The sequence below is a fragment of the Panthera leo genome, chromosome F2, assembly GCF_018350215.1.
Source record: "Panthera leo isolate Ple1 chromosome F2, P.leo_Ple1_pat1.1, whole genome shotgun sequence".
Lineage (NCBI taxonomy): Eukaryota > Metazoa > Chordata > Mammalia > Carnivora > Felidae > Panthera > Panthera leo.
The window spans coordinates 38,450,690-38,478,122 of NC_056695.1; the positions used below are offsets into that span (position 1 = coordinate 38,450,690).

A 27,433-nucleotide genomic window follows, 5' to 3' on the forward strand; every position below is an offset into this window, starting at 1 on the left:
ACAAATAAAAAACCTGACAAAGTATGTGAAACAACAGTGGCAGGAATTTGGATATTAGGCAACAAAGGACAATAATGGAGATATTGGAGACAAATTAAATGAGTTCAATGATTGTCCCAGCTTACTGCTAGGAAAATTTCCAAGCCATGGTACAGCAGAGCATGGGGGTAGGTGGGAGCCCAGGAGATGGTAGTTTCCCTAAGCTACAGAGAAGGATCTGGGAGTCTGGGGAGGCCAAAGCAGATAGATTTCACATGGCAGAGTATGAGAGAAAAGAGTGACACAGAGATAGAGTCTAAGAAATCTACACATGTTGAATATTCAGCTAAGTAAAGATCAGCACATGAATGTGAGGAATCTATAGACACTAGGTAAATGGTTAGAAGGAGTGATCCTAGGGACTCACACAGGGTCAGGAATAGTTCATGTTTCCATCAGCCAGAGTGAAAATCTCATGATCCACAGAACATCAAGTAGCGAATTTGGTTTTGTTTCAATAGTGGGAATAAATGTTCCTGTGGTCCCACCTACCAGTATAATGCTTTTAGGTCTTGCTTTTGAATTCCAAGATGAAAAACACACTGGATGGAATTAACAGTGGATTAAACACTACAGAATAAAAAATTAGTGAACTTGAAGACAGCAGTAGAAGCTACCCAAAATGAAACATTAAAAAAGCCTGAAATAAATGTACATAAAAGCATCTGTAAACTGTGGGACAATATCAAGTAGCCTAATATATATTTATTTGGAGTCTCCAAAGGATGTAGGGCAGAAAAAATATTTGCATAAGTAATTGCCAGACATGTTTCAAATATGATGAAAACTGTACACTCACATATCTAAGAAGCTTGACAAACACCAAGTATGTACATCAAGAAGAACAAAATAAGTTGGGAGGAAGATGCACCAAGATACATCATAAAGAAACTACTTAAAACCAGTGGTAAAGACTTAAAAGATCTAGGGAAGAAAGGCACATGTACAGAAGAACAAAGAAGATGAGAAAAAATTTTTTGTTGGAAACAATGCAAGCTAAATGTGAAGCAATGTCTTTAAAGTGCTAAAACAAACAAGAATGCAACAATGACAATAACAACAAAGAAAACCCCTGCCAACCTAGAATCTACAACCGAATGGAATTATCTTTCAAAAACAAAGGTAAAATAAAACCTTTTTCAGATATATAAAACCTGAAAGAATTCATTTAGCAAACCTGCGCAAGAAAAAATGCTAAAGGAAATACTTCAGGCAGGAGAATAATAACAGATGAAAATCTGGGAATATCCAAGGAAAAACGAAGACCAATGGAATGGTAACTTCATGGGTAAATATAATAGACTTTTTAAATTATTTAGCTGTCTTTAAAAGATAAGCAACTTTAATGGGGCGCCTGGGTGGCTCAGTTGGTTAAGCGTCCGACTTTGGTTCAGGTCATGATCTCGTGGTCCATGAGTTCGAGCCCCATATCGGGCTCTGTGCTGACAGCTCAGAGCCTGGAGCCTGTTTCAGATTCTGTGTCTCCCTCTCTCTCTGACCCTCCCCTGTTCATTCTCTGTCTCTCTCTGTCTCAAAAATAAATAAACGTTAAAAAAAAGTTTTAAAGATAAGCAACTTTAAGACAGAAAGTAATAATATATTTGGGGGTTTATAACACATATGGGCATGAATATGTGACAATAATAGCACAAAGGAAAATAGAAGTGTATAGTTATAAGGTCCTTATACTAAATGTGAAGTGATATACTCTCTTTTGAAGATAGACTTTGATAAGTTAAAGATGTGCAATATAAACCCTGAAGTGATCACCAAAATAAGAGATAGCTAATAGACCAACAAATGAAATAAAAGAGTCATAGAAAGTAATCCAAAAGATGGTAAGAAGAGAGAAAAATAAAGAACTGATGGAATAAGTGTAAAATAAATAGCAAAGTGGTAGATTTAAATCCAACTATATCAATAATCACATAAGTATAAATTTGCCTTCAAAGAAGGCGTAGATTGTCACATTGTATTAAAAAAGCAAGATCCAACTCTATGTTGCCTACAAAAAGCCTACTTTAAATATAGAGACAGAAATAGGTTAAAACTAAAAAGATGAAAAGCACATATGGCAAATAATTGAAGGGACTGAAGACATGTAGCTGAAAAACGAGAATACATAAGAGAAGCCCAATCACAATTTTCCAATTTACATATATTTCCTTTAACATGGGGGTTAATGTTTCTAGAAATAGGACAGCTAAAGGAGTAGTGAAAGATTCACAATCATCAAGTCCTTAAAGGGGTGGATTTCTAGAACTGCGCTAATTACCCCTTTTGGCATTTTCAAATCTTGTTAAGTCGTGATATGCCCCTAGCCATAGTATATTTCGCTTACTGTATATCATTTGTTGGTCAGAAATGAGAAAGGGCTTTTACTAATTCTCAATGAACTATTTTTACTGTTTCCTTCTTTCCTTTTCCTTCCTTCTTCCTTTCTTTCCTTTCTCCCATCCTTCCTTTATGTCTTTTTCAGCTCAGGCTGCTGTAACAAAATTACCATAGGCTGTGTGAGTTAAATAACAAACATTTCTTTCTCACAGTTCTGGAGTCTGGGAAGTCTAAGATTGGGGCACTCAAAGATTAAATGTCTGGTGAGGGCTCTCTCCCTGGCTTGTAGACAGCTGCCTTCTCATTGTATCTCACATGGCTGAGAGAAAGAACTATAGTCTCTTTTTCCTCCTTAAAAAGACCTAATCCTATCATGGGATCTCTATCCTCATGACATCATATAAAACTAATTCTTTCCCAAAGGTCTCACTTCCTAATACTATCCCATTTACTGTTAAGGGTTCAACATAAGAATATTGGAAGGACACAATCATGTGGTCCATAGTACCTTCCTCCCTCCTTTTCTCCCTGTCTCTGTCTCTCTCTTTCTTTTTTCTTCCCCATGTATTTGAAAATGCCTTGGATCCTTGTAAAATATGCATTTGATACCCCCCACCCCATGCATTTTTTTTAAGTTCCACCAGAGCTATCTCCTTTTGGCCGCTTTTATAAGTCAAAATAAGTCACAGAACACAAAATATTGGCAGAAGGAAAAAACATGGTAAAGAATACAGACTGGGAAGTGCTATTTAATCCAAAGAAAGCAAAGTAAGGTACATTAGTAATTGACACTGAGAGCACAAGATTTTGTTCACACTACTATAATGGTTTGTGTGTCATGAGTAGAATGTTAACTGTACTGCTCAGGACTGGAATTGACTTGTATGTGTGCATCCACATTTAAATTTTTTTTAAAGTTTATTTTTGAGAGAGAAAGACAGAGCATGAGTGGGGGAGGGTTAGAGAGAGAGGGAGACACAGAATCTAAGGCAAGCTCCAGGCTCTGAGCTGTCAGCACAGAGCCAGATGTGGCGCTCGAACTCACAAACCGTGAGATCCTGACCTGAGCCGAAGTTGGACGCTTAACTGACTGAGCCATCCAGGCATCCCCAACCCCATTTAAATGTAACAGTATTTCTGAAATAAATAGCACCAAAAAAAAAAAAAAAATCTGAACGCTTTTGGGATAGCACTAAATGAATTAGTCCTAAAGCTGACTGAGTGTTAAGTGTTACAGGGATTAGGGCAAATACTAAAGAGTGAACATTTTCATGGGGCGCCTGGGTGGCTCAGTCGGTTAAGTGTCCGACTTCGGCTCAGGTCATGATCTCACGGTTCGTGAGTTCGAGCCCCGCATCGGGCTCTGTGCTGACAGCTCAGAGCCTGGAGCCTGCTTCACATTCTGTGTCTCCCTCTCTCTCTCTGCCCCTTCCCTGCTCATGCTGTGTCTCTCTCTGTCTCAAAAGTAAGTAAACATTAAAGAAAATTTTTTTAAAAGAGTGAACATTTTCAGTAGCCCATCTTGGCACAATAATTGGGAAACAGATGTTTTAACAATTAGAATGTCTGAAGATTGGAATGAGCTATTGTTCTAAGCTGTTTCAGTCATTAGAAGAATTAAGACAGAGGTTGGAGTCAGGGCTGTGCCAGCCTATATAAAATTTTGGGTGAATTAGGAAAAGTTTTCCTAACCTAGAAGATGACTTAATAGAAGTTGCTCTCTTTGTGTGGTTGTATCCCTAGGCCAGTTCTGTGGCTTAGTAGCAGAACATGGCCTTCATTTCACAGTCTCTACTTTCCTCCTCAGATGGGAACCTTTTAAAGTGTCCTCTTGATAGAAATGCTGTAGATCAACTTCTTGAAGCAGGCATGAGTTTGGAGTGATGCCCTCTGAAGTTGATGAGTCTATATTTCCAAGTGTAACCTGGATATAATTCAGTGCTTTAGGTGTCCCGGTCGCCAGCTAGATCACAAAGAAACATAATACTGTAATCAAAAATAACACAAGATTTTTAATCTTAACTAGTGTCTCTCAAAACCCATTAAATGTGGTCCAATTTATAGCCTGTACAACATTTCTTAGAAGGTTCTTTCCTCATTCGAGCCTGACTCAATTTCCTCATACTTCAGAATTTCTTCAGAGGCTCTTCTTACAGTCTAACCCTGTAAAATTCTCTCTGAAACCCCAGCACATGAGGTTTTCTATCTTTGCTTTGTCTCCTCCCTTTCTCTTCCACTTACTATCTAGTTTGTCTTCCTTCTGCTCCCTAGACTCTATAATATAAGAAAAAGGAATTGTGTTGAAAACGATAGAACTTTCCTTACATTGTAAGAGAACTGTGAGAAGGTGAGCAACATAGGATCTCTATTTTCCCCACTATCTCTTACTCTCTTTCCCTCTACACCGATTTTCCTCATTCTTTAATATCACAGTCTGGAAACCAGGCTGAGATAGGCTAAATAATTCTGGGGTAATTTCAAGAGTAGGGCCATTCATATGTTAATACTTTAGTGAGTGGATCCTATGTACGCTGAACTTTCTATTAGATCCTAAGGAAAAAGGCAAAGCAAGTTATTTAAATAATCCTTACTCACAAGGAATTTACGATCTCATGAGCCACATGGACTACAATAAAATCAAATAGATTTCAAAGAAGAAAACCAATAGAGGACAATGACTACAGCTGTATACCCATAAGTAGCTTCGGGGTTACTGGGGTGTTGGATGTACATCATGAACAGAAGTATGGGGAAGCCAGGGAAGGTTTCATGGAAGAGATAGGTATTGAGTAAATGTTTAGATGAGGAAAAAGACCATAGAACAAGGAAAATTAGTATAGAGATCTACTGAAGAGTCAAAGCAATGTGCCGTAAACAGTGGCTATACTTACCTGCTGGAACAGAGGGTCTGAGTAGGATGGGAAGCCTTTTTTTCTCCGTGAGCATGCAATTCTCCCTTCTCTGGTAACCATAACATTCCTTGTGCAACCTGTTATTAACTTATCCCATTCTGCTTTGAGTGAGTTAGTTACATATTTTCTATTTCCTTCATTAAATGTTAACTCCCAGACAATAGAGACAATCTCCCCTTACCACCACCCTACTCCACTTTTATGGCACCTCACACAGAATCTATCAAATTGTGGTTATTCAATAAATACCTACTGAATTGAATGGAGGTGATGAGAAGCTAGTCAGAGTCCATGGATAGGGGAGTGGAGAAGGGTCACATGCTTGTGCTAATGAGTTTGATATTGGAGATCAATGGAAGTTCAAACATGTCAAGGATGTGATCAAAATGATATTTTAGGAAGAAGAATTTTTCTGTCGTTCCTCATAGGAGGTGGAAGATATGTTCATCTTTCTAAGTGTCTCAGTGTTGCCTGGACATTTGGGAAAAGATGTCTCCTATAGATGATACATAGTACTGAACTTTAAGCTGATTTTAGTCATTGAATCTTTTGAATAAATATATTTAGTCTTCTTGCATTTTATGGGCTGGGTCTAACATACTCTGAGAATCTCATGGGTGTGAATAAATTTCTTCATAAGGGTTTTTGGTATTGTTGATTATAAATAGGAGTGACATCATGCTCTGGGGTGAGATTTTGGCATGTTTTAAATAATGTGCAACCGCACGGAATTAGAAAAAAGTCTGGATATTGGAATTCCAGATTTACACTTCAACGAAGATTTGGGGGGGGGGGTAAGGTTTATTGTAATTTTTAAGTGTTTTTTGATTGAAAGACAATGGAACCGTTTTGTCAAACTAATTTCTCCTCCTTCCTGGTCTTAGGATACTTTAGAACGATTGCTGGCACTAATATATATTTAGGTACTTCTATACAGATTCATCTAAAATTCTGAAAATCCATTCATGTGAATTCTTTGTTACTAACAAACATTTAACACACTTTTTAAAAATGATTGAAATTACACAAATCATAGCTATTGCTTGTGATTTCAGTCGAGCTTTCATTTTTTTTTCATTTTGTCAGTATAGATTTGAATTTATGATCTAGCTATGTTTTGAAAAAATATCTTTAGTGTTAATTTTGATTGTAAAAGTAATACATAGGATAGATAGATAAATATAGATATATAGATATATGGTTTCTGAATTACTTTGTTTATATCCTGAATGTAGTCTATAAAACAAAACCCAAGATTGCTGTTTGTGAAGGAAAAACCATGTAGCATCATTATTAAGAGTGGATTTGGTTATCTGGTTCTACTTCTCACACCAAAAGAATAGGGTTAAAGTACTACAACTCAGTCTGTGATATCTAAACTAAGGAAAAGTTTGTAAATTTAACACGATGCAAACAATCAGAAAAATACAAAGCAAATTCTATTCTGTACATATGAATGAAGTATACATACATCCCTACATATTTAGGATTCGTTGGATTTATAAAGAAAGGTAGACATTTTTGCACAGATAGAAAGCAATGCCATCTTTGGAAAGCTGAGGGGAAAAGTCTCCACCTTAATTCAAAAAACAATGGAAAAAGGTCCAGCAGAGGACCTTTTTTATTCAAAAGTTCAAGTACTTTTTTATTCTGAAGGCTTTCAGAAACCAGATTTCTACTCTCTGGACACATAGGTATTAAAAGGGCTGCAGTAAATTTATACCATGATATTCTTTCTCTTGGCCTCACAATTTTAGTTAATATATTGGCTTTTTGGTTTAATTCCAATGGCACAACTCATAAATGCAGGCTTTTTCTTCTGGGACAGGGGGAAACAATCATAAACTAAAAATCTTTGACAGCCTGTCTGTTCTATTATAAAATGTAACACCCTATCTAAAAAAGAGAAATCTCCCAAAGGTCGTGTGAAAAGAGGGCAGCACCACACAAAAATCTGGGGATACTTCAAACAGTAGTTTGAACAATACATTATTCCTTGAGAAATTCCAGTTACTTAGCATGAGTGTGAGAATTATATGGTTTGGAGAAATCGAGAAAACTGAATGAACGATTTCAGAGACAGGGAAGAACTATTGCCACAAATATTTGTTCATAGTTTATAGTGATGCTTATTTTCTCAGCCCATGAGATGAAATTTCACTTTGTTTATGAGACTGGCTATTCTGTTCTCAGGCTGGGCAGTGGCCGTCTGAATGTTTCTGTATGAATGAAAAGCTCATCTTCCAGGGAATAAAAAAGATAAGGACATTTAGCAACACCTTCTTACTTTTCTGAATTTTGTAGAACTGGTAGTCGTCTGATGTATTGAAAATATGCACGTCCTCAAAAAGTAAGGCTAGATTGTCTGAATATATTTTGCACTATAAACCCCTCTGGCAGTTTTATGTTTTTGCACAGCTTGTAGGAGAGAGACTGGACTGGCTGAACGCTTCCTGGTTTCATTAGCATAACCCAGCCCACCTCCAACACACGCCCACAACTACCTCATTAGCCATTGGGAATGGAGCCAAAAACATAAGACTACAGTGAATATAAGGGGAATTACTGGCGAAAGAGCTCTAGACCAGCTTAACACTGAACCCATTACTTTTCCAAGATCAGAAAAATATTAGACTAACAGGAACCATTTCCCCGTCTTACTCAGATAAGGATTCAAGGTTTTAATCTATAGCTTTTAATCTAGACTAATTAGCTTCACCATAATAAGACATACAGCCTGGCTGCGTATATTTAAGTACTTCTGTTAATCTCTTTCCCTTTCTCCCTCTTTTATTGATTTATTTTTCTGGATAGCTTTGACATTGTAAACCACGGACGAATTGGAGCCTGGCATTGAAAAGAGGTGTTCTGCAACGATTTTTTTTTTCTTGTCTAAAGAAGTTTACTTCTACAAGAGAGAATCTGAAAAATGACAGGGGCAAAGAGGAAAAAGAAAAGCATGCTGTGGAGCAAGATGCATACCCCTCATTGTGAAGACTTTAAACAGTGGTGTAGAAGGCGGCTACCTATTCTGGAATGGGCACCACAATATAATCTGAGAGAAAACCTGGTTCCAGACACCATGTCTGGGATAATGTTGGCAGTTCAACAGGTGACACAAGGTAATGTACTGCATTTGATTTTCCTGTTTTAAGCAGAATAGATGTCACTTTGCTTTCTTGGAAGAGTATTATGACCCATGATCTATAATTTAGCTAGTGAAATGGACACTTAATTAATTGTGGGAAAATAAGCGCATTGACTGTCTATATACAAAAGCTTTCCTAGTTGTCTTTTTTTTTCTATTTTTCAAAGCTATTAAACACTGAACCAATTTTTGAATGGTAATATTACATATTTGCAATGTTAAAATTCATACTATATAAGTGTAAAAGATCAGTAATTGTGGGAGAATGAATTTTTATAGCTTGACCTTACTGATACAGTTTGTTACTTTCACTGAGTCAAGCTATAAAATATCTCCTGGCTTGAACATATCGTTTGTAAACCTAATTAGCAGCACACAATTACCTGTTGTAGCCTTGAGAGTCGCTATAAGCAAGGAACAGAGCTTTCTGTACATAAAGGAGGCTCTTTGCCAAAACCATTATTTGCAAAGAGAATCCTGTGTGTCCTTAGAGCTTGTATTTTACTGTGCATGTTGATTTAATTCTGTATCACATTACATACTGTATTTATTTCTCAATAAGAAATTTAAACTGGTGAGAAGTCTGAGTTTAACTTTCCCAAAACAGATTCTAAGTGGTATTCTGGATTTTGATACATAGGTGTTTCTCTTGGTGAAAGCTTTAAGTTAAGTAATGTGTACATGTGTGTGAACATGTGTGTGTGTGCATGCGTTTTCCTTAAAGATATATTTATTGCATTATTACTATTATTTTGCTAATTCAAGTAATAATTTCCTACCTGTAGCACGGAAGGGAACCAATTTCTCAACCTTGAAAATTTGGAACACTTTCCTTGGCATAGACTCTGTAGATTTATATTTCCTTGCAGTTTCACTACATCCCTAGCTTGAACTATTATTCATTCTGTTAAATTATAAGCACTCTTTTAATTGAATTATTCTGTAGCTGGAACAAACTGGTTTGTGTATTTGTGTTTTTAGTATGATTAGGACCATCTGCACTGGTGGCTTTACTTTAAGATCCATAAGACTATCATACTTTATGGGATTCCATTTCCCTGAATAGTCTAATATTACATTTTTTAATGACCATTTCGCCAATAGTGAAGCATGGTAATCTTTAATAAAACTGCAAAGTAAATAATAGGTTAGGGCATTCTGAGTCCTGTTTTTATTCAGTTTTAAATTCAAAATGTGACACTACTGTGTACTTTGAATCTAAGCGATTGACTTCCAAGGGCTTTTTCACCAGATAGTTTTAGTATAAATTTATAAATTTATTTTGCTTTAATGTAATGTAAAGTGAAAGAGAAATCTATTTTTTAAATAGTTTGCTTTGTCATCTCTATAGAATATCAAGTTAATAAGGAAATCTGGGGATATGATAAAGATGTCTGTGATACACCCTTAGCAAGAGTATTTATGTGTAAATCTTTGGTAGTTAATTGTATGGCTTTCATTTAGATAGAGATTTTGAGGGATTTTGTTTTATGAGTCATATATTTCATTGGTTATAAAGAAACACATTGGCCAGCCCCTGACTGATGGGAAGCACAAAGCTTACTCAGCCCTGTGTCTTGAAAAGTTATGGATCTGGCTGTTGGTTCTCTTGGAAAGCTACCAGTGATTGGGCAAGGCTATGCCGCTAGAAAGAACTTGAAGGTTTTCGTTGATGTATGAAAAGACAGATTCTTCAAAAAGTACCTATTCTTTTGAAAACAATTCTCTTAAACTTTCTCATGCTTACCCACCATGGAGAGATAAAAAGTGAAATATAGGTTACCATTGTTATAAGGGGCACCGTGCTAAGCCCCTGTGTTCATTGTCCTCCCCTTTCCTAACAAAAGCCCAAGAGATAGCAGTCTCTTCTTCATTTTCCATATGAGAAAATGGAGGTTTAGAAAAGCAAGTAATTTTCCCTGGATCTCATACCTGATAAGTGGTAGAATGAGGGCTTGATTCCAAAGCCAACACTTTTAACATTTTATACTTTATGTTCTACACTGCCAAGATAACTAGACTTTTTCATAATACCAATGTTATTGGTAATAAAAGACATTCCTTTGGAAAGGTATGAGTATTCCTCCCTTCAAATTACTTTTTCATTTAGGTTTCATCCCTGAAGTTTTTAGACTCAAAGGTGAGTGATGAAGAAAATAACTACAGTGGAATATACAGTAAGAATGGCATTTAGATATCATTAGCTTCTATTTATGTGAGTATAGGCACTCATTACCAGCTCCATTTCTTTAGGAAAATTGGAAGAAAGGGGTAATTTTTGCTTTTGCATCATAACACAATAGAAACAAATACCTGTTTTCCCTCTGCTGATCTTGGAAGCAGCTTTTCAGTTACTCGGTATAGTTGAATTATGTGAAATAGTTGAATCAAACATTTTTTGACCTATAAATATGGAAAGTTATATGGTTCAATCCAGTAGTTTTTCATTCTTCTCTCTCTAGAAATGTCTTTAAAATTAAGAAGGATAATGGAAACTAACATTTGAATGTATTCTATATGTCAGATATTTTAAATTATGTATTTTAAATCGCTTTACTAAAGATTTCCCAATTGTTAAATATCGATGATTATCAGTCACTATCGTATTTGACTCACGTATAGTATTTTACGTATTGAGTATACTCCTTCTAAGACTTTCTTCTCTTGGTTTTGAGACATTGCTCTTTCATTTTTCTCCTACCACGTCTCTGGCCTTCTCTTCTTGCGAGCCTCTGCAGCTTTTGCCTCTTCCTCAATCCACCCAAGCATCAGTGTCCAGGAGACTCAAACCCTGGCCTTCTTCTCCAAGAAGGCCTTAGGCTTTTTAATCTGCATAAGAGGGTTTAACTACCGTCAGCCTGCTAATGAAACTTTCTCCTAAACCCAAGATCCACATCTCCAATTGTACAAACCTAGACTTTTCTAAAAGCACTTCAACTGCAGCATTTAGTCTTCTAAAACAAACCGAATAGCACCACCATCCTAACTAGAATTATAATAATTAAAAATAATAACAGTAATTTTCAAGCACACATGTAAACGGTGTGGTAAGAACATTTGACATTGTATACAAAACTGAGACTCAGAGAGAATAAGTCACTTGCTTGAAGTCACACAGCAAATGAGTGGAAGAGTTAGGATCGGAACTCAAAAGAGTCTGGCTCCAGGAGTGTCTTATCTTACACCAGACTGCTTCTCATAGGGGAGGTCTCAAAAGTCATTCCCAACTCTTCGCTCTCTTTTGCCACTTAGCTCGTTAGCACACAGTCAGCCCCTAGGTTCTGTTACTTCCAGTCGCTGATTGTCTTTCCAACCACGTAGTCTTCTGCAGGCCTCCTGCTGCGGCCCTAGTTCACTGTCTGCGCCCTTGAAATCATTTTGTGGCCCTTCCTTCTCTGTCTCCTCCTGTAGGCCATGTTGCATACTGCAGCCAGAATGTGAACATCTGAACACATGTCTTCTCCTCTCTTTCCTCTTGGATAAAAGGCCAATTCTTCAGAATAATTTATTAGATCATTAACAATCTGGGGCCCTTGATACCAAGGTCTACTCAAAGAGGCCTCTCCTCTGAAAATCCCTCCCGATCTCCCGGGAAGATGCATTATTTTCTTCCCTCCTACTCCCTCTGTACTTTTTACCTATCTGCACGATAGGCCTTAGCAGATTGAGTTATAATATTTCGATACAACTCTTTCCACACTGGTCTGTAAGCTCTGGAAACAAAGGTAATGTTTCAATCTTTACTTTTTTACCAACTTGCGTGTTGCCTGTTGCATAGAAGTATGTTTTTAATAAATATTTGCTGGAAGTATTAAAAACAGTTTAGCTCCTGCAACCTCTTGATTATTCCATAGTAGCATAGTGCCACTCGAGGAAGGAAATTAAATTTACATTTTTAGGTTTTCAGAAGAAATGCAACAGAGATACTAAGAGTAAGGAATACATTAAAAATATGAGTGAGTAATGTCTTCCAATTCCTTTTACTTTCCTGAAGTTACAAACTTGCAGCCCTCCAGACAAATCTGGTAAAAGATATATTTCCTTTCTTCCAAAACAATGTTAATTTTTTCTCCAGCCAACATCAACAAATATGAACAGTTCCTATATAAATCCAGATGCTTGACCTCTCTTGAAAAGGGTGAATACATGGCCATACGGGGCCCATATTCCCATTTGGCAAAGATCTGCTGGGCCTTCCTAGAGGCCACCCCCTTTAGACAGGGCATGCACTTTGCATTTTGCCAGTTTCTTCATCACTCACCCATTGCCACCCTTCCTGCTAGTATTCCTGTTACCTGCCCAGCCTGTGTCTGAATTTGTTTCGCCTGCCAAGACGAAACAAATTCAGATGTATGTTTTGTCAATGGTTTTGTCAATTTGCCTGATATGCCCCTAACTCATCCCTAAATAAAACCTTTACTGAGAGATTACATAAGATTAGGTTCTTAACTTAGATCCACAGAAGGTTTTTTTTTTTTTTTTTTTGAGAGCCAGAGGGCGCAAGTGAGTGGGGGGTGCAGAGAGAGAGGGGGAGGGAGGGAAGTGGGGCTCATCCGAAGTAGGGTTTGAGTTCAACGGAAGTGGGGCTCGGATTCACAGAACCTTTAGGTCTGTGAACCTGGATTTATGTATTCCAATAGACTTCATTTCTTTATAAACCTTTGCATTTTCTGTTAATTATTTTTTAATTTTTTAACGTTTATTTACTTTTGAGAGAGACAGAGCACGAGTGGGGGAGGGGCAGAGAGAGCGGGAGTCACAGAATCCGAAAGCAGGCTCCAGACTCAGCTGTCCGCACAGAGCCTGACACTGGACTTGAACTCACAAGCGGTGAGATCATGACTTGAGGTGAAGTCAGCCACTCAACTGACTGAGCCACCACCCAGGCACCCCTCTGTTAATTGTTTTAAAAAAAAAAATTCTGGGAAGGAGTTCATAGGTGTTGCCAGACTGCTAAAGAGGATTATACCTCCCCAAAGTAAATAAATAAAAGTATGGATGTCCTCATTTCAAAGGAAGAGAAACCTTAGATCACTCTTTCAGCATATTCAAATATTTCTTTGAAACAATGTGCATTTTAAAAAATCTTTAATAAATCTGGAAGCCCTCATCGCCACCAGCAGGTACAAGGCATTATAATCACATCTACCACAATAACCTGTAACTGACATTTTGGGGGACCTCACTACAGAATGTGTTTTGAAGATGAGCAAACATCCTAGAGAATGTCATTAACTTAAAACATATCGCAAACATGGTGGGCAACCTGAGCAGTACAAGACTGTCCTCCCTAGAGTACCTAGTCCACATTCTAGCCTGAACAAGCACTTGGGGGAAATAGTTTCTTTGTTTCCAACCTGAAAACTCAAGCACCGAGACAGGGAGGAGACCTAAATGCACGACTTGCCATGTAAGAAGCTAATCCACTGAGAAGGAATATGAGAATGTTTTGCCTTGCATTCCAAGGGATCACCTAGAAATTTTGTTCCCAAACCATGAAAATTTTATGCTGCCATAGGGTTGCCTGATGTTCAAACCACAGTGTTCTGGGCCGCAGACAAAAGATGGATATTCCTTATAATTATGCAGAATGTGTGGCATTGCTGGCACCGAAACACATGTGTGGAAGCCGAGCCTCGTTGCACTCCTGAGGGCAGCTTAGTGACATGTGGAACAGTAAGTGGAAACTCCTGAAGCGTCCTGCATTGGGAAGATGAAAGGCTTGTCTGGGAATTTTCCCCTGCGTGGTCTCAGCTTTGAGGATACAGAATCCTAGCATTAGTGATATATCTCTAACCTAACCCCCTTAATCACTAGTTCTCCCTGCTAGTAACTTTTCTCTCCTCCAGAACAAGGGGCAGCAAAATATTGCCAAGCAAGTCTCAAGTATACTTGTCCTGACCCTTATGAAAATACGCCCACCGGTTAGTAACACTTTGCTGACTTTTCTCTTCCATTTCAATCTATGCCCTGACCTCGCCTCACAGTATAACTTCAGGCTTCATTTGACACTCCTGGTTTTCTTTTTCTTCTTCTTAAGTGTAAAGTGATGATGATCTGTATATTAAAGGGTCATTTACATACTTCTGCCCTTAGAGGAATGTTCTTTATAGTGTTTAGAGTTGTTCCCATGGCAGAATCATGACCTTTCCTTTTAGGGTGTGGAGAATTTAGCAAGGTTTGCAACAAAATAGATTGGCAGTGAGTGTGAAGATAAAGTGTGTGGCCTGTTTGGAGCAGACTTCTGTTTTTGCCAGCTGGGATCCATCCTTGCTCCTGTTAATGACTATATCTTGGATTGTTTTTGAAGAAACAAGCTCTCTTCCATTTTTAGTATATGTGGTTTAGTATATGTGTATATGAGGTTGTAATTTTGGCTCTAGTGATGGAGTCTAGGCTCATCAGTGGGTTAATTCCCCCTCAACCAGGATTCTCAAACCTGTAGATCTATTGGGGGAGGGGGGTGCCTGGGTGGCTTAGTCTTAAGTGTCCGACTTTGGCTCAGGTCATGATCTCATAGTTCGTGGGTTTGAGCCCCACATCGGGCTCTGTGCTGACAGTTAAGAGCCTGGAGCCTGCTTCGGATTCTGTGTCTCCCTCTCTCTCTCTCTGCCCCTCTCCCACTCACCTCTGTCTCTCTCTCTCTCAAAAATAAACATAAAAAAAAAAAAAAAAAAACAACCCTGCAGATCCATTGGAATCACGTTAGGGCTTAAAAGAATACTGGTACCTGGGTGCCATTGTCAGGCAATTGTCAAATTTCCTGGGAGTGGTTTCCAGACATTGAGACATTATGTTTTTTCCTTTTATAAGTTGTCCCAGATTCTGTTGTGTAACGGTGTTGAGAACTGGGTGCAGACGCAGTGATTGCCCCGGTGAGAGCTTGTGGCTCAAGTCTTGGTCGTTGGTACAATCCCCTACATCAGGCCAGGGACTGGTTCATGGATGAGATCTGCCACCTAGGCACAAGGGCACGGATTTACTATGCCACAAGTCAGTCACTTTTTGTTTTAAAATGGTAACAGTAATACAGATGACCTGATTGGTCCATCAATCTGGATCCCAGGGCATCCTGGGATTATAGTGGGGGCAGCTGGCAGTGAGGATGATGTGCCTTTATAGCTTCCCAGGACCTCTGCAGCCTGAAAATGAAGCCAACCCAGCAAAGAGCATAGCAGAGAGAAACAGTCCTGAAGACAGCTAGCATACCCTGAACTTTTTACTTGCATGTGCAAATTGCTTAATTAGTGGGGGTGCCTGGGTGGCTCAGTCAGTTAAGCATCTGGCTTTGGCTCAGGTCATGATCTCGTGGTTTATGGGTTTGAGCCCCACATCTGGCTCTGGGCTGACAGCTCAGAGCCTGGAGCCTGCTTCCGATTCTTTGTCTCCCTCTCTCTCTGCCCCTCCCCCAGTCGCGTTCTTTTTCTCGCTCTCTTTCTCTTTTTCTCACACAAAAATAAACATTAAGAAAATTAAAGTGTTTAAGTTGAGTTAAACTACACATTTGAGAATTGTTACAATTTAAATATTGCACATTTTTTTCTAATTCTACAGAACCTGGCAAGATAGATATCATTGTATTTTATATTTTTCTGAGAAGGGGGGGTTTGAGGCTCAGAACACTAGATCACTTGCCCCCAGTTCTAGCGCTGCTTAAGAGGGGCTCAGGCCTGATTCTGCCAGGCTCCATCCCTCATCCCTCACTGCCTTCTGTTCCCCTGTTAGTTCAGGTATAACAGATAGAGGACCGAACGTGGGCAAAAGAATGCCCGAGCCTCCCTTCAGCCCCTCAGGTGCCCCTACCCATGATAACACCTTGCTTGATAAAATAAAACCCAGAGATTCTGGTTGAGAGTGGAAGAGGGCTCTGCCACTGGGAAGAAATACCCGGACCAGGGCTCCTGCTCTCTTCCTTCAGAGCTTCTCGCTGCCCTCTGTTAGACTTGCTTCAGATGAGAGAGGGAGAGGACACGTGCTGTAACACTGGCCCGAGCATCAACGAACAATGGCTTTCACCATGTGGTGGAAGGAACACAGGGATAAGCTGTTTGGATGAGACTTTACTAAAGGCTAAGGGGCAATAAAAGGGAAAGATGGAGTGTCATGGGTTTGTAACCAGGCTTACTCGTCTTCACTCGGTTTATTCCCCTTCATCTCAGCTCTGCTCTCCTCCATCACAGTAGATGCCGTCTCTAACCCTCACCACCCCTGCCCAGAGCACCACGGTGGACATTTGTCCTTTGCCATTCTGAGTCTAAGAGAAGGCCTACCTAGAGCTCTTCTAACTTTTCTGACCTTGGAGATGTCTGCCCACCAGGCATGACTCTACTCCCTCCGTAGCCATGAGCTCAGAGGCATAGGTCTGTCTCAGCTTAACACCATTTCTATAAATAAAAAACACAAAAGCGTGTTTCTCTAGTCTTTGTTCTTGATCAGCTTTTCCCCGTACATTTTGTTTTTCATGAGCTAATCCATTTCCATGGCTTCAATTGCCACTTTTCTGCTGGTGAATTGTAAAAATGTATTTCTAGCCCAAGTTTCTCTTTTTAGTTCTAGCTCTAAATATCCGGCTGCATATTGAACACCATCTTAATGTCTCCCAGGGACATATTTACAACTGGACACATCATTTTCCCTCTCAAAATCAGTCCTTATCCTCTGTTCTGCATTATACTGAAAGTCACCCCCATCTACCCAATTGTCTATGCAGGAGTCTGGGGATGATCCTAATTGCCTTTTCCCCTTCACAACCGTTATTCAATTAAGGAGGTTCTCTAAATTCTTTCTTCTGAATGTCTCTCAAATATACCTCATGCCCACTGTCCTTGTGACAACTTCCTCAGTGTTAATAGATATTGTAACATTTGCGGAATGCTTAAAATAATGCCATAAAGGGTACTAAACTAAAGGTGTATTATATGAATCGATCTTCAGAATAACCTGAGTTTGAGACCATTATTATCTATATTTTACAGATGAAGGAAGGAGAATTAGTTTGCTTGTAGTGCCAAGTAATACAGTTTCTATAAAGCAGAGGGAGCATCTAAATGCTTGTCTTTCTGATCCTGAGCCCATGCTCTGATCTTCATTAAAAGCCACCATCATTCCTTCCACGCCAGTTAGACGGTCTTCTTGTTTATGGTTTTGTGTCTCTGTGATCTATTTCAAACTGCCCCAGAATTCTTTTTGAGTTAGATAGTGGAGATCTTTGTCTTAAGTTGCTTCAGCCGCACCTTTGCTGATGGCTTTTGGACCTTTTTTTGGTGTTTCACTCTATACAGCATCCTTGCTTTACACCATCTTGTTGGTCTCTCTCACTTCCCCTCCCTTCCCTCAGCAATGAAAGTCCTGAGTCCTAGGAAACCCTTTCAGCTCCTATCAAAGTATTTGGCACATAGTAGGTAGGTACTCAAATGTTTGTTGACAGTGAAAAATCATAATTGAGATGATAGGACAGAATTTTCCTGGGTCCACTCTCCTTTTGGTGGCTACTCTCCCCGTGGAAACTTTCAGTCTCTTACGGTTTCTGATATTTAAGCTCGTAGGTCCGTTGATCCTGAAGCTTCTTGGTCCTGGTAATTCTTTATTTTCACGTTTGTGAGCTACCACCTGTGTAAGCAGCCCTGGGATAACAGAACGATGTAATTTGCCTTAACCCCTCTAGTGATTAGAACCAATGATCTTTGATTAACGATCTTTGTCTATGAACCTAGAGAATGTGTGTCTATGGGAATTTTGTTTGCATATAGTTGTGGTTCTTGAACATATGTAAATTGACTCTGGGAGACCCATTTGTAATATCGCTGAGCCCTGAGCCCACTGATGCTGTGAACCAGACAGCTGATTATACTGTGGTTTGCTAATAACAATTCTAAGACCACCACAAACCAGTTACCGGAGGGAAGTAACTTTCATCATTACCCACACAGTTTGGGTTTGATTTCTTATGTGTAGTTCTTGGAAGTGCCTAGTGCCACCTAATTATTTTGTTTTCAAGAATACTAATCTGTCTTCCTAGGGTGCTTTATTCATTTCTATTAAAAAACATACTTGAAAGACTACGCAGTATTTTGCTATGTTCTTGGAAAGAGACAGAGAAGTATAAGACAACACTCCAGCCCACAAGGGCCTTATTATTTTTTCCTTCCTCAGAAATTCGTACAAAGTATATGAGAATATGATCTTGTTATTCAGCCTTGAAGATCTCAATCTGGTGTGGCTATGTAAGGGTGGGAACATTTTCTTAATGGAAGTTTGTAGAGTATTGGTTTCAGCCACTTTCTGCTGTGAGTAGGTTGCATAATCTAGGCAGCTGCCAAAGAATTCTGTATTTTTATTTAGGAACATGAAAAGTAGTACCAGCCCATCTATATAACAAAACATGAAATGAAGAGTTGGTGGTAAAAACTGGTCCAATAAAGAGACCAAAGTGGCAGTCTTGACAAGCTGGCAAGACTGGATTAGTGCAGACATATGGCATTATAGGAGTTGGCACTTTAAGAAATCAAGTCCTGCTAATCACTCTTTCTCTGGAGAGGATGGCAAGGAAACTATATACACAGGTAACATTTGGGGAAGGGCAATCAGTGACCCGCTTTATTAGCTGCGCTGGTGTTGAGTGTTTAAAGCATAGCTCTCGCTAAGCTGGATTGTATCAAAAACAACTTGAACCTGAGATCAAAGAGGTCTTCTCTCTTGTAAAGCTAAGGTTTGGATGTGCTTGTGAAAAGAGAGTGAGAGAGAGGTATGCCAGAACTTACCTTGAGGCAAGCCCTGGTCTTTTTGTCATATTAGGAGCATGGATGAAGAAATAGTGGAAGAGAAAAAATGTACATGTGTGAACATACCTTTACCCATTAAGCAATGTGGCCTCAGGTTAAGAGTACACTTATTACAATGAGCACTGAGTAATGTATGGAATTGTTGAATCACTGTATTTTACACCTGAAACTAACACTCTTTGTTAATTATACTGGAGTATAATTTGTATAAATACTGGAGTATAATTTGTTAATTAAAAACAAAAGGAATGAGGCCTCATAAGAGTGTTCAACTCTGGCCTCTCCAATTAGCAGCCCTCCTTTTGGGTGGGGGAGGTGGAGGGTGGTAGGGAGAAAGGGTCTGGGAACTTCTGCTCTACCCTTTGAACTGAGGTTGTATCTGTAACCTGGGAGAGGTTGGATAGACTCAGGACATTTGAGAAGGTAGGATTGAGGTCAGGCTCAAGAAGCTTAGTTAAGACATACAAATTCATCCTGGTAGGTGTAAAGTTTAGTACCTGGAGGTCAACCAGTGGGAGCAAGACATAAAAGGTCAACCTGGGAAATAAAGTGTCAGAGCTAAGATAAATACAGGAGCAACTCAGGATTAGAACCTGGGTCCAAGATCAACTCTCACTGCAGTGGGATTGAGGTTTGTAGTTAGGGAAAGTTTCAAGAAGAAATTACACTTTAACTGGATCTTGAAGGCTAGATGAGAGTTTCTCAGGTAATTTATAGATGAAGGGTGCTATGGATAAAGGAAAAACATGCAATGATAAGAATAAAAGAACACAGTTTGTTTAAATACTCATCAGTAATTTAATTTGGTGGGAGTTGTAGCTGGAGAGGATAGCAGGGTCCAGATCACAAAAAGCTTGAATAACATGGACAAAGTGTTTGGGCTTATTTTCCAAGGTGATGGAGGGCCTTGGTGGATCTTGAGGTATGCCAGGGTGTGACAGAGGTTTGTGTTCTTGAATAATCACTCTGGCAACAGCTTATATTACATGCTTAACAAGGCAAGAAACTAGTTAGGAAAGACTCGTTAGGAGAAATTCTATTCAGGAAAGGAAGCACTGTGGTCTGAACAGACCAAGGCAGAAGTTGTGGCGGGAAAATAGAGAGAAGGGACAGAGTTGCCAGTATTAAGTGGAGTAGGTGCAGTTTGCTCCGTGCTCTGTGATGGGAGGGTGAAAAAGAGAACATTGTTGATAATTCCTAGATTCTTGAATTGGAAGACTAATGAAGGTGATGCCCTTTTCTGAAATAGGGCATAAATAAATAAGGAATGTCAGTATGTGATTTTGTTTTGTGTTTAATGCGTGTTGTTCCGTCCTCATGGAGGGATTGGTGGTGGGAGGGACCAAAATAAACAATTTCCATCTTGGATTTGTTATGTGAGTGCCTGTAGAATCTCTGGTTGATGTCCATTTGGGTCTGGGGTTTAGGAGAGATATCACTAGCGTGTATATATTTGAAACAATTGGCTCTTCTCCATGTCATTGTGAGGGGTCATGATGTATCTCATCAAGAAAATCACAAGGTGTACAAAAATGTTTTAGCCGTTGTAGAAAGTGGGTAAAAAAAAATCAGTTTCGTATATATGAGGTGGTTATAGTCAATGGGATTGGATGGGGATAATTCATTAGTTTGTAGAACAAAAAGAGGAACCAGAATGGAAGCAACTTTGGGGAATCTGACATTTAAGTGGCTGAGAAGCTAGCAAAGGGGAATGAGAAGATGTGGTCCCTTAGCATCATGGTGCTCTGGGAGCCAGTGGGTAAGAGTTCTAAGTGTGGTTGATGTGATAAAATATATGTATGAAACATAGAGTTCCCAGGACATGAAGAATAAACCAAAAATGTGAAACTTTATGAGAGCCCTGGAAAATATTTTTAGTAATAAACTCAGGTATACCACAACAAAGTGCTTTGCAACTCTTCAGGAATGCGGGCAACTTGCGGAACAAAAAAAATGCTACCTATCCTCAACTCCTACTTCAATAATTCTTGCCTTCCAGTAAAACTTTTTGTGATTTTGGCTCCCGTATTTTTCTATCTTCTCTGAACTTTGACCACACTGATCATTGTATAAACTGCACATATAATTGTTCAATTGTTTCAGGCAAGGGCCTTCTAATTCATATCTCATGACCCTTTACATGTCTAATGGAATTGACGGTGGATTTGGGTACACAGTAAAAGGTTACAAGTACTTATAGAGTAACTGTCAGAAAGACCTCGGTTTTGAATTTCAACTACATCACTTGGGCAACTTCTTTCGCTGCTCTAAGGTGAGGTCTTCCTAGGTGTAGAATAGGAATAATAACACCTAGTAGATAGACTTACTTTGGGGGTTAAATGAGAGAAAATCAAGTGCTCAGGACAGAATCTAGCACAAAAGAGGTGTTCAATAAATGCTGTTATTTCAATGCTATAATTGCTACTTTCTATTTCCCATGAGAACGTAAACTCCAGAAAGGTGGGGTTTTTTGTCTGGGTTGTTCATTGATGTAGCTCAAGTGGCTGGCACATAGTAGGTGTCTCATTGTAGGCAGATGCTTTTCTACATCTCATTTTAGCTCTGCTACTTGAGGGTAAAAGGAAGGTAAGAAGATGGAAGATATCAGTTTTGCCTGAAATCTCCCAGAACAATTAAGCTAGAGGAATTCTAGGCATCTTACAAAATGTTAAAGGTGCCCTCCCAAATTTGCCAAGAGGGTGCTTCAAATCTTACTTCTAGATGTTACTGGTGTCATTTGCTAGACAGATATCATTTAACATCTGCAGGTACTCTGTGCATGGGTGTGCTAAGATTCTCTCTCTCTCCCACTTACCTTTCCTCCCCCCGCCTACCTGGTTAAAAGACAGAAATAGAAGTGAAAACAGACAAATCCAAAAGGGAATGGGAAGAGATGCCAAATAGCTGAGTTGTCATTTTAGGCTCATTGTATCATTCTCTTTGGGTCTCAATGCCTGTGAGCCAGCATGTTTGTCCAAAACTGGGTAAAAGAACATTTCAATGAGTATTTGTATCCTATGGGTTCATGATCACTCTGCTTTCGCTTGTTGTGTATAAACTGGGGGTATTGCTGGAAGACGGCACTGTGCAGACAGCAGACAGAAGGATCATCATTATTGCTTTGGTACGATTTATGTGGCCAAGCCGCCTGCGTCTCTGAGGCTGCAGTATGTGAGCAGGGAGTGCCAGCCCGGGACCGCGGCTGTCGGCGCTGGTCTGCACAGACAAGGGCTCCTCAGTTTTGTCTGGAGTCGGAGATTAGCGACGGGTGCCTTTCCTCTGCTCAGCATTTCCTCATTTTCACGTGGGCCCTACTGTTTGCTCTTAACACACTTAGCCACTTGAAACTGGTGAGCTAATGAATCCTTTCCGGAAGTAGCTGGATGATCTTTAAGTAGTGAATTAACCCTCTCAGAGCAGGGTGGCTGCACCTAATCCATTTTTGAAGTGACTGAGGCCATCACAACCTGAAAAGTGTTGCAATCTTACGTGCATGGTCTGATGTTTACTTACATAATTATGTCACTAAAGTTAAGGGATTACTTTTTTTTTTTTTTTACTCTGAAAATTACAATTTTGAATACAGTTAGGTAACAACTCTTGTATTAAAAATATTAAAAGATGGGGGCGCCCGGGTGGCTCAGTCGGTTGAGCATCCAGCTTCGGCTGAGGTCATAATCTCACGGTTTGTGAGTTTGAGCCCCACGTCAGGCTCTGTGCTGACAGCCTGGAGCCTGTTTCGGATTCTGTGTCTCCCTCCCTCTCTGCTCCTCCCCTGCTCCTGCTCTGTCTCTTTCTCTCTCTTTCAAAAATAAACAAATAAACATTTAAAAAAATGTTTTAAAATATTAAAAGATGGAAGTGACCTGGAGAAAGTCCTTCAGATTGACCTGCTTCAAGACCGAGAAACCAGGGATCTACTGTTTCAGTCTCCTTCTCTTCCTAATTTGTGGGTCTCACACTCCAAAGTAAATACAGTAAGAAGAAACAAAGAAATGACATGTGTCATGTATATTTGAGTTTATACTTGCACACTTGCCTCTGGTTCCTGGGATCCCTGATCGCCACATGAAATCAGGCCCTTTCTTTATCATCTCTCCTCTCCCTTCCCTTCCTCTAGTCCAGCTGTGTGTCTCCTCCTCCCTGGCTGGTACTTCCAGTGATAGATAGCTTTGTGGCCAGCCTTTACAGGGCATCCTTAGGAACTCCGCTTCCGTAGGGAATAAAATCCACCCTTTCAAAATGTTTGCAAGGTATTCTCTCAGCCTGTTTGCCTTTTTCTTTTTTTACGGTTTTATTTTATTTTATTTTATTTTATTTTATTTTTTTTACTGTTTATTTATTTTGAGAGAGAGCGTGGGGGAGGGGCAGAGAGAGAATCCCAAACAGGCTCCACACTGTCAGCGCAGAGGCTGACCCGGGGCTCGATCCTCTTGACCCTGAGATCATGACCGGAGCTGAGATCAAGAGTCAGATGCTTAACCGACTGAGCCACTGAGGGACCCCAAACTGTTGGCCTTTCTTAAAAGCCGGCTTCCTCACTCAAGGGCATTATCCCCCAGACGCCCCTCTCCAGTGAAGGCTAATCATGCTCCCATTACCCTTGGTAATTTCACATACAAAGCACATTATACTTGTATTTACATGCTTAATATCCACCCTGTTCAATACTGCATCTCCATTTGCTTGTGCCTCTTCCAAGGTCAGTTGTCTTCATATGGTCATGTATTTTTGTAAAAATTCCAAAGCGAGATATTTTACCAGAAGTTGATTAAGAATACTGCCTCTTCCCTACTCAGCTTCCCTTGGGTCACGCCTCTTATTTCTGGTGGCATTGGAGTGGCTGCAGATGTTTTTGGGATCCGGCTAAAAGGAAGTTGCCACAAACGGCTGGCACTGACAGAGAGCAAGTAAAACTCATCGGACAGCAGTGTAACAAGGGCATTTTCAAGAAACTGGTTAATTAGTGTTGGCAATTCTCAAATAATATTTAAGTTTCTGCACGAGAAAACTTGAAATGCCCTGAAATCTTACAGCTTTCAAGAACCTCAAAAGAGTCTTTAGTTTGAATTATACATAATATTAGTAACTAGTCATAAAGCTAAAATAAAAATTTCTAATCTACCAGTAATAAAAAAACAAACTTAAATACACACTGATATTTTAGTCTGCTTCCCCAGAAATTGGAACCTGAGTCAGAGGGCTTCTGTGCAACTTTATAATTAGGGAATGCAAGCCCGGAGGGCCGGAATGAAGGACTCTGAGTATGCCTGGTAGGGGGCTGGTTACCTCCAAGGTGGCAGGCACATGGCTGTCTCATGGGGGCCATGGCCCCAAGAAGGTATCACCTGAACCTCCAGGCCATCTTTCAGTGGGGAGAAACAAGGAGACGTGTATTCACTAGTTTACTTTGTCATCGGTCAGAGGCGCACCCCTTGGGTACGCCTCTGAGCTGACACGCGGGAGTCTGGGCATTCACAGAATCCCAGAGCAGGTGTCGACAGAGAAATGCTAGGGTAAGAAAAAGAGAAGCTGTCAGATTGCACTGCATGAAGTCAGACAGCTCCTGCAGGGCTACGAGAGACGGGCGAGGCCAAGAGCACTTGACATGATATATGAGAAATGTGTGATGTGCAAGAGGAGAGCCAAATTTATCTTTCCGTTGTCTCTATAGAAAATGTTACAAAAACTATTTTCAGGTGAAGAAGTGTTCAGAGCATATACAGCCTGCAATTATAAAGGGAAAAAGAAGTGTAGAGTTATATCAGGAAGTTAATAAAAATGGTGTATTAGTTTTTGTGGGTATTTGATCGTGGAGTTTGTCAGATTTTTATAATTTAGCATGATTTCTCAGTGTAAATAAATATGCACCTTTGTAACTAATTTTATGCTACTTCTCAGTTTTTTTTTAATTCACTTCGTTAATTTAATTTAATTTAATTCACTTTCTAAGTATTTTTTCTAGGAAGCCTGTCAAAATGTGTAAGATCTAGGGCTCATAAAACCTGACTGCCCAAGTGCTCATATGTGTCCTATCTTAAAACTAATAAGAAAATAAACGAACTCCACTTTCTTTGACTCCCATGTCTCCATCTGGCACCAAGCCTTCTTCTCTTCTCTTCATTAATAAGGATTTTCAGGGTTTGGTTCATGTTTCCTGCCCCTTCTCCCTGCACTCACGTCTATTCCTTAACCCGCCCACGCTTGGTTCCTACACCCTCTTTCCCCCAGGACCTGCTCAGTCTGAGGTCACCACTGGCCCTTCTGTTATCCAATTCAAAGGACATTTTTGTTCTTTGTCATGTGTACTGTTTCTGTGGAATTGCCACAGACTTTGGCCTTGACTTCTTTATGCCTTTTTTCCTAATTCTCTTCCCATGCATCTGGCAATTCCTTCGCTTTTCCAATTTTGGCGTTGACCAGGCCTTCAGGCTTCTCACGTTTACCTGTCCACTCTCTTTGGGCCTAAAGCAGGATGTTCGCTGTCTTTTATGAGGTTCCTGTCATGTCCACTCATATCCGGTCAGTCGCCTTTGACCCCGTGACATGTTCTGGGAAGAAAGTGTTCTGTGCTAACGCCATAGGCCAGGGAACTGATTTGTTTTGTCAACTGTGTGTGTAATGGCTATTTATATGTGGTGGAACCACATTTTCTTTGCCTACTGCTACTACTTGGATATCGGCAGTAGTTTTCTAACTGTTCCTTCCACCCATCTTGTGTGTCTTCCACATAACTGCTGGACTAATTTGCTGAAGAAGCGCCTGGGTGGCTCAGTCAGTCAAGTGTAAAACTTCTGCTCAGGTCATGATCTCACGGTTCTCGGGTTTGAGCCCCATGTCGGGCTGTGTGCTGACAGCTCAGACCCTGGAGCCTGCTTCAGATTCTGTGTCTCTGTCTCTCTGTCCCTCACCTGCTTGCGCTCTGTCTCTCTCTCAAAAATAAACGTACATTAAAAAAATGTAAAAATCAAACCTCGTCACCTTGCTTCCATTAGAAAAAGAATCTAATGACTTCTATAACATTCAGGATAACGTTCAGGTTGCTTTTAGAAGTCTCTATCAAAAGTGTGTAAGTTGGATAGGTTTATGAACAACATACAGGGTGAAAAAAGTTTCAAAAATGTGTAAAAAGATGTGGAATCTCCTGGGATTTTTGCATAAAGTATTACATAAAAAATATAAGCCTACAACTTGTTTGTCCTATCTAACAGTATATAATCAACATGTCTCCAGATTAGTGGATATGGATCTAATCCATTCTTTTTAAGAGCTGTGTAATATTCCATAGTACTGTTATACTAAAATTCATCTAATCGTCTCTATATTGATGACTATTCAGGTCATTTCCTTGCATAGTTACTACATAAGTTATTTTAATACAAAGAATTAGGTATATATTCTTAGGTAGTTATGTATTCATTAACAATTCTAATAAAAGTGAAATGGATTTTCATTAAGCATGAAGGTATCCCATGTCCTTCTCTACACTAGATGCTTTGGGGAAGGAATGCAAATCTCCAATTGGCCAGGCTGAGCCATGTGTCCCCACCTAGAGCCTGGGGTAGGAGGCAACTCGCCTTTTCTCAGCCCATGTTCTTTGGGTGGAAGGAGGGACTTCCCGAAGGAAATTGGTGTCCTGCTACCAACAGAAGGGAAAATGGAGATGGGTGGCTAAAAACAGCAAATGTTGTACCACGGAAGCCAATGACCTGTTCAACCAGAGTGCAGGTGGTAACATTATCCCCATGTTGTAGACAGGAATTTCATCCTATGGGAATAGAGGAGGAACAAAAATATGGAGGCTTTGCAGTGTTCCATAGGCCCCTCCTTATCAGTGAAATCTGACTGGGGACATTATTAGATTTATAAATCTGACTGGGGAATTCAACTGGCTTGAAGCTGTGGTGGTTGGTGGCTTTGGTCAGCTTGGGGCCCGTGTCCATTCGTTTGCTCTATGAATGAAGGTTATGTGCCCTATCTAAAATTGAGAAGCACATATTCTCAGCAGTATGTAGGAGTCACGGAAAGTAATCAACTTAGATTTTGAAGGACCCAGAGGTTTTCCCTGCTAGAATCCATGGATGGAGTGAGGGCATGTCTAGGCTTTGCTTCTCTTGAGGGCCTAAATGTTGGTGGTGTGTGTGACATACGAAATTCCCTTTGTTCAGCTGGCCAGTAACCCATCCAGAAACATTCCACACTGTGTGGGAGTCCTGACT

At 39.8% G+C, this 27,433-nt stretch overlaps 1 protein-coding gene across 3 annotated transcripts in view; it reads left to right on the plus strand.

Moving 5' to 3' along the window:
- Nucleotides 1-7,848: 7,848 nt before the first annotated feature.
- Nucleotides 7,849-27,433, plus strand: part of SLC26A7 (solute carrier family 26 member 7) — a 123,405-nt gene continuing 103,820 nt past the window's right edge. Inside the window, exons 1-2 of one of the 3 annotated variants that reach the window (XM_042923523.1) lie at nucleotides 7,849-7,963; nucleotides 8,100-8,407. In XM_042923523.1, coding sequence (XP_042779457.1) covers nucleotides 8,215-8,407 — 193 coding nt within the window. In that variant the 5' untranslated portion in view covers nucleotides 7,849-7,963; nucleotides 8,100-8,214. Of the gene's footprint in view, nucleotides 8,408-27,433 lie in introns of all 3 variants that reach the window. The other 2 variants (XR_006198176.1, XM_042923524.1) reach the window with 2 other exon arrangements.